Source organism: Pyrgilauda ruficollis, unplaced genomic scaffold (assembly GCF_017590135.1).
Source record: "Pyrgilauda ruficollis isolate IOZ18807 unplaced genomic scaffold, ASM1759013v1 scaffold16, whole genome shotgun sequence".
NCBI classification, from domain to species: Eukaryota; Metazoa; Chordata; class Aves; order Passeriformes; family Passeridae; genus Pyrgilauda; species Pyrgilauda ruficollis.
The window spans coordinates 12,087,769-12,106,388 of record NW_024514764.1 but is presented as its reverse complement, the minus strand read 5'-3'; the positions used below and the strand labels follow the sequence as shown (position 1 = coordinate 12,106,388).

General features: G+C 47.5%; 2 protein-coding genes across 13 annotated transcripts in view; one reads left to right on the top strand and one right to left on the bottom strand.

Annotated features, from left to right (window-relative positions):
* NPRL3 (NPR3 like, GATOR1 complex subunit) overlaps positions 1-3,245 on the top strand; it is a 41,425-nt gene extending 38,180 nt beyond the window's left edge. For all 9 annotated transcript variants that reach the window (XM_041462323.1, XM_041462320.1, XM_041462321.1 and 6 more), the window contains one exon: positions 2,540-3,245. In XM_041462323.1, coding sequence (XP_041318257.1) covers positions 2,540-2,705 — 166 coding nt within the window. In that variant the 3' untranslated portion in view covers positions 2,706-3,245. The remainder of the gene's footprint in view (positions 1-2,539) is intronic.
* A 1,565-nt stretch (positions 3,246-4,810) lies between these two features.
* Positions 4,811-18,405, bottom strand: MPG (N-methylpurine DNA glycosylase). 4 transcript variants are annotated; one of them, XM_041462330.1, is made up of 6 exons: positions 18,317-18,405; positions 17,892-17,994; positions 14,267-14,417; positions 13,448-13,673; positions 10,256-10,460; positions 4,811-5,331 (listed from the first exon to the last, which is right to left on the bottom strand). In XM_041462330.1, exons 4-6 carry the CDS (start codon positions 13,667-13,669, stop codon positions 4,937-4,939), a joined length of 822 nt encoding a protein of 273 aa, XP_041318264.1. In that variant the 5' UTR covers positions 13,670-13,673; positions 14,267-14,417; positions 17,892-17,994; positions 18,317-18,405; the 3' UTR covers positions 4,811-4,936. The 4 variants fall into 4 exon arrangements, with proteins under 4 accessions (XP_041318264.1, XP_041318265.1, XP_041318266.1 ...); XM_041462331.1 differs by having other exon boundaries at positions 14,267-14,414; XM_041462332.1 differs by lacking the exon at positions 17,892-17,994 and having other exon boundaries at positions 14,267-14,414; positions 18,317-18,385.
* Positions 18,406-18,620: the final 215 nt, after the last annotated feature.

The window sequence follows — 18,620 nt, the reverse complement described above, 5'->3', positions numbered from 1 at the left end:
TCTGTTTCAAGCAGTGCTGTGGCAGGGACATGTCCTTGGGCAGAAACCAGCTAATTCTGTTAGCTACTCTGAGAGCTAATTCTAATTGCTACTCTGACAGAATTCTTTTCTTTTTAGTGTGTAGGAACACTCCAGTGCTGTTAGAGGGGCAGCTCTTGCAACTTGAGGCAGAGAAAACAATGATGAGCAATGGAAGGCAATAATCTTCCATCACTGCATCTGGATGTGCAAGCAGATACACCTGTGCACCTTCAGAGGGACTCAGACACAGTGCTAGTGCCCCAAGAAGTGCCATCCCGTGCTGACTGTGTCCCACAAATGTTCATTGCCCAAAAAGGTGAAGGCAGTGCCCACCTTCTCTGGAGCTCTGTGAGCCCCAAGGACAGCCTTGTAGATTCTAGTTGGACTTTTGGGAAAACCTCCTCCCTGGGAGTGTGGTGCAGCCCAGGACTGACTGCCCAAGCATGTGGAGGGATCTCCATCTTGGAAGGGTTTGGAAAAGCTCCACTGTATTAGCAATAGTCCTCCTGGAGCAGGATGCTGGGCTAGGCTTTGGGGGTTTCTTCCAGCTGGCATTTTTGTGATATTCTTTAATATCCTCTCTAGCTTTTATTGGAGTGGAAAGTATTTAGTCTTGACCAGTTACAAATCCAGACTCTTTCTGAATAGAAGAAGGATTTATTTATTGGCAAACTGCTGTGCTGCTGTGGAAAGCCAGGTCATACCATTTGCATGGGAGAGAGCTGAGCCAGGGTATGAGCACATGGGCACAAGAGCCTGGCATAGGGAATCCCCAAAATCACTTTGTGAACTGTGAAATTAGTTGTAAAATGCAAATGTTTCTGTTCACACCTGCGGGAACAGTCTGGCTTTGACACAGCCAGAACTGACACTTCTCAGTGCACACAGTGGCCGCTGGCCCAGGGGAGGTGGCCAGCGAGCCTCATGTCAGTACCCAGCGGGAGACAGTGCAAAGGGCAGATGCACAGCCCAGATATGGGAAGGGCTGGAGCTTGTCTCTGTTTGCTTGTGCTCCAGGTACAGAGAGGCAGCAGTGACCTTCTCCATACTGGTGCCAGCTTGAGAGCTGGCAGGGGAACAGCAGGAGGAGCTGGCAGCGAGCTGGGGCTGCCGTGCCCCAGGCTGCCAGTGAGGATCCTGCTCTGAGCCCACAGACAGCTCGTGGGGGACAGCAGGGATGTGGCAAGTTGGGAAGCAGAAAAACACAAGTGGCACTGGGCTAGAGGTGAAAACTCTGCAGTGGGGCATGTGATGGAGGGACACTTTCTGCACGGTGACTCCTTTCCAGTCACCTGTGAGGGTGGTGGGTGACAGGAGTGCCCAGCCTGAGCAGCAGGAGGCAGCCAGGCAAGTGTTGGTCCTGCAGGGAAAGCAGGAGCCACTCCATCCAAAACAGGCTGGAGTGCTCCAGTGGATATGGGGTATACTTTGAGGGCTGTTCCTGCATGGGGGCTGTATGAACAGATTGCAAAACAGATCATGTCATCTCCACTCATTTTACAGTCAGTTGGCATGAAGCTGCAGATGGGTAATGGAACATGAGCAAAGGCTGCTGGAGCAGAGTGTGATGTGGAACACATGTGCAGGCACAGCTGGCTGTGGAGCTGGGAAGGGACTCTGGCCTTTGGGCCCTCAGGGGTGGGGAGTATTTGAGTCACAGCACGGCTGTGACATTTGGGAGGGTGTTGAGACAAGAGACTGAGCAGCAAATTCAGGCTTCATGTGAGGGGCTGCCTTGGTGTTATGGCTGAGAGGGAACTCTGGGGAGGAGTCCTCAGCCACTGGGAATTTCTGCTGTCCGTCGTGGACCCTGCTGTGACAGACTATGCAGGGCCAAGGTTTTCTGATGGCTGTAGCATGTCAGTGGCCAGCAAAGGGGTATCTCTGCTTTGTTTAAAGAGAATAGGGAATTTAAGAAGCCAGCATGGTTTGAGTTTGGGCTTCAGGGGATTTGTAACTCGCACAGCTTCTCTGTGGTGCCTAACACCAAAATTTCCATCTCCCTTTTGTGGAACAACCCAAGCTGCCCAAACCCTGAGTGCAGGACCTGTTACAAAGCCCCTTGGGCTGCTGTGAGGGAAAACAGCTCTTAATTCTAAAAGGCAATGCAGGTACTCAGGCCCCTGATGCAGAACTGTGACAAAGGGCAGTTGTAGGCTTAGCTAAGAGAGCACAGAATAAATCTGCCATGTCCTGACTTCTCAAGGCTCATTGGCACTCGTGTTTGTTCACTTTCTGGAATTATAACTAAGTTGAAAATTGACAGTCTTGGGAAATGCCCCAGACCGAGAAACCTCTTGATCCAAGGAGGACCTTGGCAAAGCCCCACAGCGGGCAAGTCCCATCCTTTTCCAGGGGATTTCTGTGCTAGGCATGATTTAATTCCCTTTTCATGCAAATGAGGGACATAACCCAAACAACCTTGTGATTTGCATCCCGTGGGAGAGGAGACCTTGGGGGTGCAGTATGAGTTTGAGCTGCTTTTGGCCCACGTGCTCCCCTGCTCTGCTCCCTGCAGGCTGCTGCACTACTTCCGAGGCCGGCACCACTTGGAGGAGATCATGTACAACGAGAACATGCGGCGCTCGCAGCTGCTGATGCTGTTCGACAAGTTCCGCAGCGTGCTGGTGGTCACCAGCCACGAGGACCCCGTCATCTCCGTGTTCCAGTCGCTCCTCAAGTGACTCTGCTGGCACAGAGGGAGGAGCCTGCCATGCTCTCCATGCTGGGAGTCTAAAGGATGCCTAAAACTGCAGGGGGTGGTTTCAGTTCCTGCTCGCCATGTGACACACAGCACGCTGTCCCCATCCTGCCTCGATGTCCCAGCTGCTCCCGTGGTGCCAGGGGCTGCTGCAGGACAGCATGTCCTTGCTCAGCCTGGATTCCTATCCTGCCACACTCACAGCCCTTCCCTGGCCCTGCTGCTCCCCAGGGATCCTCAGAGTGGGACAAGAGGGTTCTGCTGTGATGCTGCTGGCAGAACTTTGGGGGGACACTGGGAGTGCTTCCTGTGCTCTCCAGCATGGCTGCTGGGACACTCAGCCATGAGAGCCTGTCCCCATGGCACAGCACGCATGGCCTTGCTCCAGGGCACAGGGGAGCTGGCCTGGCTCCTAGGGAAATGACCCTTGGCACCCAGGAATTCTGTTTGATCTCACAGTAGTGAGGACAGGTGGGAAGGCAAAGTATCACAAGTAAACATGAAATCATGAATGAGTGACTCAGTCACTGTGTCACAGCTCATTCTTTCCTCACCCCAACAGCCTTATTCCCAAGTGTCTGTTGGAGCAGGGCTGTCACCAAGCAGCCTCTGTGTTCCTGGGTTTCCATGTTTCCCAGTTGGTGCCTGGGGGGTGTTGAACCAGGACTGAAAGGTGCTGGCCAGGCTGCAAGTTCAGGGACCTGTTCCACCCAGAGGCTGGTGCTGAGGGCACTCAGGCTTGTCCCCCAGGGCTTGTTTTGTCCCACCAGTGCCTCTCCCACAAGTATGGCTGTGGCTGCAGGGAACCAGACTGGGATCCTGGCCTGGGTGAAAGCCATCCAGCAGGAAAGTGAGATACAGGGCTGCGTTTCCTGCTCTGGTTTGGGACTGCTCCTCCAGCCATGCCAGGGCCAGAACAAGAGCTCAGAGCCCTGGGACGTGCCAGGGCCTGGGGACAGCAGGAGCTTGTGTCAGCTTTTCCCAGAGCTGCAGCCTCTCAGGAGCAGCTGCACTTGCCCACACCAGCTGGGTGAAACTGGGAGCTTTAGCTGACTTTCCTTCCAGCAGCCACTGGGGAGCTTCTTCGGGATCCCTTCAGTGAGTCTGGCCCTGCAGCTGCAACAGGGATGGTACAGAGGAGCAAAAAACCATATCTGACCTAAAAATCAGATCAACACCACTGTAGGCCCTGTCTAAACCAGGCCAGCACCTGAGCATCAAGGTGAGCTACTGCAATCAGAAAAAAAGGCCGCCCAGAAGGAGCCAACCCCAGTTCTTATATGGGATGGGGACAAGAATACTTAAAAATAAACTTGAACATTTTTATTATATGTAAACCTTAAGGTGGGGGTGAAAGTGGGGGGGGTGTGTCCCTGTCATGCATCCAGTGTGGCTGCAGTCCTGCCCTGAATCATGGAGCTTTTTCCTCTCTGTACCTCAAGCCAGTACCAGTGCTTTCTCTGTGTGGGGACTCACACAGTGCTAAGTTCTGAACTGGTTTCAAAAGCAGCTGGGAAAATGAACAAAACCCATTCTTGTTCTCCAGGCTGGACATAAGAGAGAGGTAGAGGTTGGAAGGGGTCTCTGCTCAGAGGAAAGGTGTTAGGTCAGGTCACTCAGGACCCTGCCTGTGGAGGTGTGAATGGCCCACAGCTTCTCTGGGCCCCTGTTCCAGTGTTTGACCACCCTCATGGGGAAATTTTTTTCCACAGAGCTAATGAGAACTTCCTGTTTTCCAGCTGGTGGCCTCTCATCCTGTCTGAGAGCAGCCTGGCTGTCTTCTCTATCCCCTCCCCTGAGGTAGCTGCACACAACAGTAAGATCCTCCCTTTAGATTCTTCTCTCCCAGCTCCCATCCTTTCACTCTGCTCTGCTGCCACCCAATTTTTAAACTATTTCCCTGCAGCAACCAAGCACTGGCCTCTGCTGAGGGCTGAAGTGATGGGAGCAGCCCAGAGCTGTGACCCTTCTCCTTTCACCCACCTTAATTAAGCCTGGATCCACTGGCAAGGGAGAAAGTGGCCTTCAGTGTCCAAGGCGTCCAAAACCCATACCAGTCTCCTGCAAATAAAGCTCCACCTTGCCCCATTCCTTGTGACAAAGTACATTTATTGTTAAAAACCCCCCCAGCCCCTCTGTCTGCCATGATGCAGCTTGAAGCCATTATACAGAGCACAGCTCAAGTCCTGGTCCCCGGGACACTTGCAAGACTTGTCAGCTGCTAGGGGAATGTCCCCTTGCTGCCATCTCTCTCTCTATTTTCTTGTCTACAACACTCACAAATCTGTTTCCTCGTAAATAAAACCTGAGTGGTTTCTGTGCCCACTCTCCCCTGTTGCCAATGCCAATCCTGGTGGTGGCCACCACGTCCTGCTCCCCCGGCGGGTCCTGTCCTGGCACCATCCAGATGGCAGCATCCTGAGTCAGGTCCCTTTGGTCAAAAGCCTTGTCGATGCCAAACGCCTGGCAGAGCTTGGAGGGCCCGTTGCAGAGCTGCCAGTCCTTGAGCAGCCTGCTGGGTGCTTTCCTGGAGGCCCTGCGCAGCTCCCTCATGGCATCCAAGCCCTGCAGAGGCTCCAAGGAACGCAGCAGCACTGCAGCCCCTTCTCCTGTGCAGAACAAGAGCTGGGGGTTAGTATGGGGCTGTTTTTTGGGAATGCCTCACCTTTCAGCTCACTGCCAGCAGCACTTCAACTCTGAGCCCGTGGCTCAGCCTGATGGAAGAGGGAATGGCCTGGTGCACCCAACCATGGGGCCGTCCTTTGCTCCAAGGGCACTCCCTTCCTCCTCCAAATCTCCAGTGTCCTGTAGCTCTGTGCCCTTCATTCTGCAGTGCTGACTTGCTCTTCCCAGCTCCACCTGATGTTGCTAAGTCTGGCTGCTGCTCCAAGGCTTGCCAGAGGGCAAGAGCTTTTTCTTATGTCAGCACAATGTTGAGGAATAAATATACATCTGGTTCAGTTTTGGCAGAGATATCCAAAGCTCTGCTCCCAAACCCAGTGGATGTCTAATAAACTCTGATTACAAGAACTCCAGCTAACAAAGGCAAGGAGGAATGAGTCTGGTTGCTGCCAGCAGAAAGAGGCAGCTTGCAGAGTGAGGCTGCACAAAGAGAGACCTGGGAAGGAGCTGCAGGCAGTGGGAGCAGACACTGCTGAGGGAGCTTGGGCTGGTACCAATCCAAACTCCCTCTGGAGGTGTAACAGCTGGGATGAGCATGGCCTTGGGTCACTGCACAGCTCCAGCAGAGTGTGATCTGGACACATGTGCCAGGGAAGCTCTCCCAAGGCAGGGACCTGGGGCAGGACAGGGCTGCACAGTCTGGCTGTAGGATGCACAGCCCTGGGAGCAGCACTTAGCAGAGGAGACCTTTCTATGACAAAAACTGAACAAAACTGACAAATTCTTTTCTAAAATGTGATTTGCCACCCTGTCAGAAGCCTTGGGTCTCCTGCCCTCCCAGCTGTTGCAGCAAGGTGACAGCAAAGCAAAGATGCAGCTCTGAGCACACATTCCCTGTCAGACAAGGATCTCCAGCCTAAGTGGGACAGAAACGTTTCCCTGGTGTTTTCCAAGGGCCAGCAGGGGCCCAGGTCTCCTCCTGCCCCTGAGTGGGTGAGGAGAGCACTGGCACAGGGCCTGTGTGCAGCCACACAGCTCCCCCTGTGCTGGCCACCCACAGCTTTCCTCCCACCAGCATCTGCACGGCGCTGCTCCCCAGAGTCCCTCTCCAGCCTCGAACATCTGGAGCCACGCTCGTGCCTGGCACAGGCTTTTTTTGTAGGCACTGGCAGATCCCTAAGGACCTGTGATTTCCCAAAATAGAATCCCTCTCATACTTTGTACAAATCCCACACTAAATTACCCCTCTGGGCTCCCAGTGAGGTCCTGGTTCCTGGCTCTCTGAGGTGTGCCTGCTGCCCTGAACCATCTCAGAACCCCTGCTGCCCTGACTACAGCTCGGTGAAGTCAACAGCCTGAATTCCAACAGCTGTCAGCAATCTGTTCCCAGGCACTCCCTTCTCCAAGGAGGGGGATTGATGCTAATCTGGCAGCCAAAAGCTGCTTCCCTGGCCTAACAGTGATTTAGAGTTCAAAGGTCATTTCAGATTTTTAAGAACATGTTCCATGTCCTAATTCTGCTTTTTATCAATGCGCAAAGAAACATCCTTCCCATCATGTTGCTGCCTCCCTTGCCAGGAATAACTGGGGGTTCTGAGCAATCTCTCATTACACTGCTTGCTTTCACCCATTCAACTGCAAGTGGAAACTGTGGTTACACTTGAACTGAACCAAGTCCTTGGGAGTTCACATGAAGAGAGATGAGCACTTTGGAAAACTGCAGGTGCTCCCAGAGCAGCACAGAGCCCAGCCAGGGAGTACTGGCAATTTTTGTCCCTGGCTGCTCTTTCTGCATTTCCAGCTGGAAGTTTCCAGGTTCTTTCTAGCTGTGTGCAACACACACCCCACTCTGCCCAGAGAGTAGCCTTGGGAAGAGGTGGAGACAGCAGGCAGGACACGAGTGCAGGGTTACCACAATGAGCAACTGCCGTCTTCCCCTCACGCCTCTGGTTCCTCCTGAGCAAACCTCCGCATTAGAAATTTAATTTCAATTCCCAAAGAGTGGCTGAGTCAACTCCAGAGTGCTTCAGCCTGGCTTCTTCCCCGTCTCAGCCTGCAGCATTTCACTCTCAAGGGTCACCTGAGTTCAGCATCTGCCCAATGTGCACACACCAGCAGCAGCAGGGCCAGCTGCGGATGCTGAGTATTTATCTCTCCTGTTAAGAGTCACTCCATATAATGAGCAGCATTCAGGGCTAAAAGCTGGGATCTAACAACACTGCAGAGGCCAATTCTCTCCCGGAGCAGCTAGAAATCATAACATGACAGTGGAGTCCTACACCCCCACAGCGCCGCTTCCTGCTCCCTCCCCAAAACAGCTCCAGCTCCCAGGCTTGGAAACAGCTCTTGGCCAATGGAGAGAAGAGAATTTTCTCCTCCATTCACCCACCTGCCTCAGTGCTCCCCAATACTTCCTCCAAAACCCTAGTCTAGGAGCTGAAAGTTAGGGAGAAGTCCCTGCAGTGTGACCCTGGGCTGAGCATCACCAGGCTCTTGATTTTACAAGCTATTCTTTCAGATCTGGCAGCAAAATACAGACCTTGGCAAATTCCAGAGAAACAGATCACAGCTAAGTCAAAAAGAGGCATGACTGGCATTTATCCTCTGCCTGAGGCAAGGGAAGCCCCACATCTCTCTTAACTCTAGGGAAAGCTCTTAGCACTGAGATTATTGTGCAGCTCAGGATATACTGTAGGATTCATGCACAGTAAAAGATGTTGGCTGTATGTTTTCTCCTCTACCACCCATGATTTCTCCAAATGTAGTGATGCCTGCTGTGGCTTCAGTCAGTTGCAGTATTTCACTCAGGGATGGGAGGACCTCTCACAGTAAAATTCCCCATGATGTAGCTTTATCTCAGTGATGTGCATGAAGACTTCCCCTTCCTCACAGACAAAGAATACTGGATCCCCCTCCCCATCTCATTATGGTTTTATGAACACAGGGCTGTGGGTGACACACTCTTCCCATCCCTGAATGATACTGGAACCTGAACCTCAGCATAAACCAATAAACAGAGAAGGTTTATTCCACCTGGAGTCAGAGGCTGTGAGGTTGTATATCAAAACAAGTGATCCCTAAAGAGTCAGAGCTCCACTGCTTCAGAGGATACACTTGGCTCTTGGAGCTGGTTGCCTTCAGAGCATGCTATGAAGAAGGATCAGGCTTTGCCACAAGAGTTTTTTGGGGTTTTTTTTGCCAGGGTTTCTTTGTGTTTTTTCACAGCCAGAGTCAAAACAAAGTTTTGAAGATCTATCCCATATCCAGAGAATGAAATGCTTTTGCCCTCTACTCAGGTGCCACTGTGAAGATGACTCCCTCAATTCTTCCCTCAGACTAAACCACAGCACAATAAACAACTCCTCCTCCCTCTAACTGGAGAAAAACATCTCAGGTGTGATTCCTCCCCACATTCTCTCTTTCAACACTTCTGCATGTGAGCAAATAGACAGAAGGGGCAGCCCCAGTTTGTGTAGCTGCATCAGTGGTGCACAACGTGCACAGCCATGGTACTGACTGCAGTGCTCTGACAAAGCTGGCAGTGACAGCTCTGCCTGGTGTCACTCCTGTGGGACAGGATGATGGGAAGGAAGTTTGCAACAAAAAATGCAATGAATTCCATCACCACAGGGAGCCCTTTAACTGCTTTGCTACAAAACTAGTAATAGTAATAAGGAAAAATTTCCCAAAGTGTGTATTTCAAAGAAATCTTTCTATAATTCAAAGGCTAAACATATATATATATATAATAAAAAATATATTATTCTTAGTATTTTAATCACCAAGAATCCCATCCTGACAAATGAACCATGTCCTTTCATAATTTGAACAGATGTGGCAGAGCCCATGTAATGAAGTTCACATGTGTTCATCCACCAGACTCCACACCCTCAGCTGGAAAGTCAGGCTCTTCCCCCACACTATAACGTGGCACTATTTTTCTGCTTGGCTTGTGTCCAAAGGCAAAAACCTGAGCATTAATGGTCACAGTTACGTTTGCTTTCCACTTAGGAATACACAAGCTTTTTAACCTTTATCATTGAAATAGTGAAAAAGAAAGTAAATTGGGTTTGAGATTTTTCCTAACAGTGAGTAGTTACCTAGGAAACACTTGCTGCCTTTTCAAGGTGTCTAATTAAACAAGAGATCCATTGCAAGGCCAATACTGTCATTCTTACAGGACAGGAAAAAGAAGGAACTTTTCAGTAACGCTCGTTAAGAGTCTTGAAATATGAAGGAGAGTTTCAGTAAATTACAGAATAATTTAATTAGAGCTTGATTATTTTTTTCTTGAGAATAATAAAAGAAGATTGAAGATTCTGTAACAGTCTCAGTATTTTGATTTGGGTGGGGTTTTTTTGGCTTTTAGATACAGCTAGACAGCTAAATTGCTTCTACTGACTCCTTGCTTAAGCTTAAGACATCTCAGACTTTTTGTTTTCCCCAACATCTCATTCTGCCTCTGAAGATAAAGGAAGGAGACAGAGGCATTTCCTGCCATGGCAACAGACACCAAGATTTAGGCTGTCATTAATGACTCTGAATTTTTCTCTACATCACCACTTTTGAGGAACAAGGTTCACTGAATCATATGACTGAGGCAGCAGCCCAGGTCATCAAAACTGAAAGCTCCATCCCATCTGGATTCTCCCTCATTTCTCAATCTTTGTGTGCCTGAACAGCCCCCAGAAGGGACAAACAGGGCAGCTGGAGATGGGCCCTGCCTGCTGTGCTGCCTGTCCACAGGTACACTGATCACAGTGGCGAAGCCCAGGTCCCAGTGGAGGATGGTGAGAGCAAGTCACTGACATGAGAGCCCACAGAGAGCTCACAAGTGACTTGCAGCAGCACCGTAGCTTGAAATGTCAGCCCCATCCTGCTGGCATTCCATCTCTTTCAGCCTCAGCTTACCTTGGCTGGAAACATTCATGCAGAAATAAATCCCATAGATCTGATACACGTACAGAGTTCCTGGTTTCATGAACATTGCTGCGTTCCGTTGTGTTTGCTTCCCACCTTTCGAGTGGGAAGCTTCATCTTCCCCACCCAGATAAGCTTCTGTTTCAACAATCCTGCCCCAGAGCTCTCTGCCATCAGGAAGTTTGCGAACTAAAATCTGAAAGAGAGGTCAGAGTGCATCAGTTACCAGCCCTCAGTACAAAATAACCACAGCAAGAGCTGTGGAAACAGAGAAGTTGGAAAGAAAGGACCTGATGGTACTAAATCCTCTCCAGTGAGCAGTCTATAAGCTAACACCAACTTTTTCAGCTTCCACAGCCCAGTACAAGGAGTTCCCACCTGTCCCTCACCCCACAAAATGCCTGGAGTGTCTAGATGAGGCAGTACGAAACCCTACATGTACTAAAGCCCACAGAGGTGCTTTTGTGGTTATCTTCTGTATTCTCCACTCCAATCCATCAGGTTTAAGGCAAAAATCACTGCTGATATCAACCTTGAAGCAACATGAATCCTTATATCAGAAGAAATATGACAGTGGCACAATTAAATAACTGCTATGATTAGACAGTTTCCCTTCCCATAGATGTTTCAAACAAGTCCCAGTCCCAAATCACAGAGATAATCAGCTCTAGAGAGGGCATCAATGCTATTTCAGTATTTTCTGCACCACAGAAAAGGGCAGTGCAGGAGAGATGGGAATTGGCTTCAGGCAGACAACAACAGATCTTTGTTATTACAGTGTGTTCTTGCTGCTGGTACCTCCTTAAATAAAACAAAGCAGATGCAGGGGAAACAAAACATGACAGTCAAAAGATTCTCTTTAAAAATAAAACAACCACTAAACTCTGTACAAAGGAATTTGTGGTTTGACCTGATTTCTAAACTTTATGCTTTACTTAACGTGTATGAAATACTGCAGCACAGTCTCGTCTGGGCACCAGCAATCAGTTTAATTATAACATTTTAATTATACAGCCATTCAAAAATGACCTTCAGAAAACAAAGCTTGATTCCTAACAGATGTTTGTGCTGGATTGCTAATGCAGATATTGATCTGATCCGTAACGGATGCTCCAGGAGTTGGTTTCCAAAGCTACAGCTCCAGTACACCAGTTTCCCTACAGCACTTGTCAAATTGTTGAAAAGAATCTGTTTATTATTTTTCATGAAATAAAAAGCACTGGAGTTCAGCAAGTGCCTGGGAACACCCCAAAATCAGACCCATGTGACCACACTTCTCACTCAGTATGATGAAATGCAAGGTTACGTTATGGGTTTAAAAGCATCTGGGCATTTCCCTGCCTTCAGGCACACCAAATATTCTGTTGAATAAAAAAGTTTAAAAATGGTGATAATTCCCAACACCTCACAGTAAGCCATCTCATAAAGGTTATTTTTCTCATTGAGGATGTATCTTGATGTTATGGCAGTTCCCTGTGAAAGGCCATTCACTGCATGTAACTTTTTTGTTTCCAAGAACTCAGGTATTATGAAGGTAAACAAAAGATGCTGCCAAAATTTGGTAGAATGAAGGTAATGAAGGAAACACTAAATTACCTTTATGAGAGAATAGGCTGGTCATGGGAGACTGGGGGTTACACTTTGAAGGAAGTGTAAAATTAAGATAGAAATAATGTAGTTTGGAATACTAGGCCTAAATAGGAAAAATACAGAACCAGGATTCAAAAATCATCTGCCCGGAGTAACTGAATGCATGAGGGTGATGGAGCCATTAAGACATCAAAAACGTATCAGTAATGGGAGACTACAGGCATCCTCAGATAGAACAGGACATGGGCAACGTTTGCTTAGACACCATCAATTGTTGTGCAGAGCAAGGAATCAGGAACATCATGAGAAAAGACTCAGTTCTCAGATCTGGAGCAAAACAAAAGGCTTTTCCAAAGACTTACTCCTGAAAAACAACTCAGTATCATGACCATGAAGGATAAAGTTCAGTGTCTTTTCACATGTATTAAAGTCCAAAAATAATCTACCAGAGTCCTGCCTACCCGCAAAAAGAGGAAACTACGTAAAGAGAGGGAGCTTGTTGGGAAGAGCTTTAGAGGCAGCCAAAGGTTAAGGCCTGAAAGGCAAGCCTCTAGCAGGATGTCTGCAAAGATAGCAACACATGTGGAGTATCACAAAGAGGTGAAGGCAGACCAGAAAGAAACCCAGCAGGGCTAAAAGGCAGAGCAAAGGCGTCACTTAGAAGCAAGATATCCTTAGAAAATAAAAAAAAAAAGGCTGGATGCAGCAAAACAGGCCAAAACCAACAGTTTGTGGAACAAATTCCTGGAGTTATCTAAAGCCATGAGAACCCAGAGAGTCTGCTCACCCTGCAGACAATAAAGGTATAAAAAAGACTCAGAGAAGATAAGACATAGCAGTGAAACTGAACACACATTTTGCAGCTGAGTTTAGAAGGTCCAGGACTGGAATTTTTATAGGGAAAATACTAAGGGAACTCCCTCCCCTGGAAACAGCCAGAGAGTTTTCTGAAGGACTCTTCTGCTTAGTGAGTCCATCTCCAACACTCTGATTTCCAAAGGCTTTCAGTAAGGTGCAAAGACTCCTCAAAGTTCATGCAATGGGGTAAGGGAGAAGTCCTTGCATGAACAGGTAATGACTGGGAAGCTCAGAAACAAAAGACAGGAACAGCAATATTTGGAGTGAAAAGAGCTTAAGTGTGGGACTGTGCAATCCTTAGCACAAGACAGTAAAAAGGAGGCAAAGAAGGTGTTACTGACTGCAGAGCACTGCTTTCCACTGGGCTAAGCAAGAAACAAAAACAAGTAATGCAATTGCTGAAAGGAAGATAATGGGCCTGGCACAGCCCTCAAACCACAAGTAGCTAAGCACATTTCAGTAAACAGAAAAAAGGAAGGAAAACTGCACCAAAGAAACCCCAATTAAAAATGTGACAGACTAAATCTGAAAAATGACTCCTCTGACTTCATCTAGAATAGATTCAGCTACTGGTCTTTAAATTCCACTGCACTTAGCAAGAGAAGGAATGAGAGCTGTATTCCTAAAACAGCCAAGCCTGGGAGCCAAATGGCAAAAAAAGATTTTCATCCTTTTACACTAAGTTATTAGCCAGCACATAATACAAGTACAAGAATCTCAGTGCTCATGTCTTACCTGTCCCAGAAAGGACTTGGCCAGACTAACACAGGGCTGGTTGAAAAAATCTTCTTGTAGCTGAGGAGAATTTTTTTTCTCTATCATAAAATATTTGCTGCTTTTTGGAGAAGGATCTGCTCCAGGTGTAGTGTTCAGCTGCTCCACGGCATTGATCTGAGGGAAGCTGCTGGTGTTTTGAAGAGTACTTAATTGAGCCAACAGCTTTCTTTTTCTTGGCATAGTTCTAGAAAATGGATATAAGTATCTTTAGCATTATAAAGCTTATTTAAAAGCAACTAATTTCCACAAACTTCTGTTTTTACACACCTCTCCACACAATGAATCTGAAAGCTATGACTACATGGACAACCTATGCAAACTGCAGCAGCAGGTGACAGATTTAGCTCTGTTTGCACCAGGCTGGGCAAATATTGGGCTCCACTGATGAGCAAACAGAAAACAGCAGTTTGAGTATTCATCTTTTAAGGACTGCAGATAAAAGCAACTCTGCTCCACTAAGCATTGGAAGTAAGTTTGCTGTTAGGCTAGAAAATTCAGAAAGTAAAAGCAAAGATGAAACAGTACTCTGTACTTTTTACCTAAAGCTAACATAATCTTTTAAGTAGAAAGAAAAAACAGAAAACAAGCACTTCAAAAATTGTGCTGCCTCAGAAAGCCCACAGAAGCTGTGTATCAATCATTTTCAAAGGTAATGTAACTGGATCAGAATCTGAACCTCCACAGGAAATTTAGAGATGCCCTATTCACAGTCACAAACTTGTTTATCGTGCTGTAGAAGTGTCTGTGTTAGAATCTTCCCAAAATGATCCAACTTACCAGAAAGATTCAACCTACTGTTCTAGCCAACAGCAGGGACCTGAGGCAGCTACATCACAACTGTGCAATTGTTCTTCTGGTCTGTCACCACTTTCCATGTGAGCTCCACAAAGCTGGTGTTTCCTTTTCAGTGCTGCAGTCCTTACACCTGCTGGACAGGCACAAGCATTTATTCACTGGATAAAGTGCTTTGAAACAGGCCAAGAGATTCTGGAGATCTGATGGAGATGTGATACCCAACAGATCAAACTCCAGAATAATTTGCAGTTTTCTGTTGGTCCAGTAAAGGCCCATCTCCCAGATGGGCAGTGCTGGAGATGCTCTTAAGCCTTTGTTATTCAGTGGGGAATACACTTTTCCTGTACTCAATACACAGAAAGCTGAAACCAAACTTTTAAAATGCCCCCACTGGCACTGAATTTGTAAAGTGTCAGCCTCAAAAACAGGACTTTTACAAGAGATTGCAAAGACACCAATTCCAAATTGAACCCCATGTAGATGTAAGGGTCCAACATCATGCAGATTTAGAAATGGAGATAGAATCCTATAGCTGAACCTGCAAGCAAGTGTATACATAAGTAATTAGCTGTTGCCACTCATTTTTCACCACATCATCAGCATTTAAAAATTACTACAAAAACTTTCAACATCAAAACCAATCTTTATCTTGGTCTGATGATTCTCAAAATGAAGTTCCACCAGCAACAGTTTATTTTCACTACAGTGAAGTTCAGCATTGCTACAATCTGAATCACCAGTGCCAATTCCCCAACAGTGTTATGTTTCACTTCAGAAGAATCCAGACACAAACATATAAAAATAGGTAGGAAAAAAAAATCAAATCATATTGGCAAGACTGGCAGAGAGGTAGGATGGTTTTATTTTTTTCTGAACACTTAATTCTTTATTGCAATAATTCAGTGGTGTCAGAGACTTGCCACAGAACCACAGCTCCATGCCAGGTACTCTGCTCTGAACTGTGGCTTTTAGATGGCGGGAATTCCTAAAAAATTTGTTAGAACTCAGCAGCCTGCCTCTGACAGAACTGTCTGGTGACCTGGCAAATGAGTCCTGTCTAGGAGAACGAGCTGCAGGAAGGAAGGGGCAGAGGAGGAACACCTCACCATTTCAGACTGACCCCCTGAAACACTCCGTCAAGGCAGTACTTCCCACTGAAGACATTATCTCCAGACTTCTCTGACAGTATTAACTGGAACTTCCAGCTCATCAGCCACACATAATGACATGCTGCAAACATGGCTGACTCGAGTGGAGCATTAACTCATTTGGTAATTTGTGCTCTTATGGAATGCGACATCAGAAACAGGATCTGAGCTGCCTGGCACCTACTGCACTTCCAATTAAATCATTCCTAAAGCTGCAAGTGCTCTTACTGACACGTTATAGCAGCAGCCCCAGGGCACTTGTAGCTTCATTGCCACGGGCTGATCCTTGACACATCCAGCATCTTCAATAGAAACAACAGCAGGAAATTGCCTTCTAGCCAGGAAAAATGGGTCAGAACAGAAATATGAGTGTAGAGTGAGGGGCTGCAACACCAGCTTAGAAACCCAGAAAAAAACCCAAAACATTCTGTGCTCTGTCCCCCTGCCTGCTCATAGCAAGATCTGAAACCCAAAGCTCTGTGCCTCAAAGCCTATCTACACTTTCTGGAAAGGATGTTGCTTGTAAATACAAATCTCTTCTTGCCCAACAAAAATCACAAATCACACTGTAGAAGGCAACACAAACCATGGATCCAAGTCCTGTGTATTTGGGAAGCAAGAGGCTCAACCTCTTCTGTAAATCCACACACAAATACTGCAGCTCTTCATTTCGATCTAGAGTTTCCTGCTTGTATAATAAACAAATCCTACTCCTGGGCCTCAAATAATAAGCCATGGGTTTAATAATTTTTTACTAATCCTGTTGCAACCAAATTAACTACAAGTTGTTAAACACATCTGGTAAAAACATATCAAAAAAAAAAAAAAAAGAAAAGGTATGGAAGTCAGAAAAAGAAGATCAAGAGCTGAATCAGCACGAGTGCCTGGAGTGTTCAGGGCTGCTGGGCTAATCTCAGGCAAGTGGTTCAGAAGCCTGCACGCCAGAATTGGAGAGACACTGCGAATCCGTGCAAAACCCAGCTCAGCAGCAGATACACCCCGTACTCAAGGCACAAGAGTCTACAGAGGATTCTTTAGTTCTTCTAACAAGACTGCATTTGCAGGCATTTCCTTAGGCAGTTAATGAGTTTTCATGGAAAAAAAATATATATCTATATCCCACAGCAATTTGCACGCACTTTCGGCTCCCAGGTCCAGATACCTGCACAACCTTCCTCAGGTACATCAATTTTTCTGACAGAATAATGAAGAGTACATAAAACACTGCCAGTTCTGGAAATCATTCCTCACAACAATTCCCAGTTGTACAGATTTTAAGTGGGAACAGATGCTAGGTCAGACCAAAGGATACCTCTCCCTGGATCCTGCTCTCCAGCCCAGGTCAAGAGCAGGAGCCTGGGGAAGAACAGAATAAACATCCAGTGCTCCTCCATGTCTCGGGACTAGAACCTTCTCACCCAGGCACAGTCTTCCCTGAACCTCTGTAACACCAGCCAAAGGGAGACTTGACCAAGAAGGAAAACTTCACAGAATTAGTTATTACTGCCCCAAAAACTCCCTCATTTTGTGTGGGGAATTTGCACTTGCTCCCCACCCATATGAATCAGTTTATACCTGCACTTCAGCACCCTCAGCCCTCTTTACCACCTTCAATAAGACAAAGCCAGCTGGAAACACTGATCTTCCATGTCATCTACAAACCATCCCTGCAGCACCCCAATGGTGACAACCAGCCACCAGGAGAGCTGCCCATTTACTCACATCCTCTTTACTATCTTTGCAACAACTGTATTTATGACAGGGGAACTCCCTTATTGTGTCCAGGTAAAGGGCTCCTGCTTAAAACCTCCCTGAAATCTGAGTACAGACTGTGAGCTAGCCCTCAACACGCTCGTTTAGACCTGCAGAAAATTCCAGCATTTTTAAAGGCATGACTTTTAAGTCACATTGATTTTTTGCGTAAGTATCAATCATTGATTTGATTGATACTTATGCAGCTCTCCAATAATCCTACTTTGCTACATTTGCTATTAATTCACTTGTTGGTGGTCAAACTCCCAGGTCTGCAGTCCTTAGATTTCCCCTAGAATCCTCTTTAAAAATTAGTGACACATTTGCTGCTGAAACCATCACTAGCAACACTGTCCTTTCTGGTTTGGTAGTTTATTCCTGCCTGTTTCTGCCAGTTTAGCAACTTATTCCTGCCTTTTTTGTTCCATAACTTCTTAAACAGACACTTTAAGGCAGATCCTTCAATGAGTTCTCAGCATGAATGATGTCTCTCTGCCTTTCCTGTCTAGTCTACCCTATTAGTAACCAGAAGATAACAATGTATAGTTTTCTGGACAACAGTGTGAGAAGCAAGAAAAAAAACAATTGAAAAAGAGTGCAGGCATGAGCTAATACAACCACAGAGTCACTTTCTCCACAGACAGATTCTGACAGCACGTGCAATCCTAATACCGCAAAAATAAACCAAAAGGGATGTTTTTATTCACCTTACTAAGTGCTGCGGATCTTATTTCCTTGCAATTCAAGTCCTCGCTCCTACTCCCTACCGGGCATCTTGAGCTTTTTTGGGATGAAACCTAGCTCATCCTTCTGTAAAGAACAAAGAAGGTAACAACAAGCAATGACGAAAAACCAAAACAAAAACAAACAAAAAAAAAAAAAGAAGAAAAAAAAAGAAAGGGCCTTCGCATCAGAATTACATTTTGGTTGAGGACACTCGTGATTTGGAGCGGAACCCAGGGCTGCAGCGGGGGGCGCGCCCGGCAGCGCTGGGCAAGGCCGGCCGGGCCCGTTTGGGCGCTGCCGGCGCCGCGGCCGAGCCCCAGGAACCCGAGCTCCCTCCTCCGCCCGCCCCGGCCGTTCCCGGCCATTCCCGGTCACTCCGGCCATTCCCGGGCTCCCCCTCACGCACCTGCCGGGCCCGTTCCCGCCACGGGCGGGGCGCGCGCAGCCCCTGCCGCGGCCCCGCGGAAGCCCCGCGCTGCCGTGAGGGGCGGGCCGGGGCGGGGGCAGGGGCGCGGCCGTGAGGGGAGGAGCCGCTGGCGGCGCGGGGAGCGCTGCGGCCGCGGTTTAGGGGTGCTTCTGCCTCTGGGGTGTCTCGTCGTGGGTGTAGCTTTCTGGAGCGCAGGTCCTCTGTAAAACAGCGTTTGAACTCTCGCTGGTTTTCAGCATCCACTCCTCGGTTTTTCATGTTAATCATTAATTCATCAGTACAA

Excerpts from the sequence above, each read along its gene's own strand:
- MPG (XM_041462330.1), bottom strand. The coding sequence starts at position 13,669 with ATGCCAAGAAAAAGAAAGCTGTTGGCTCAATTAAGTACTCTTCAAAAC. Across the intron at positions 10,461-13,447 it reads CCAAGTCCTTTCTGGGACAG|ATTTTAGTTCGCAAACTTCC; the intron begins GTAAGACATGAG and ends CCTCTCTTTCAG. Across the intron at positions 5,332-10,255 it reads CATGAATGTTTCCAGCCAAG|GAGAAGGGGCTGCAGTGCTG; the intron begins GTAAGCTGAGGC and ends TGTTCTGCACAG.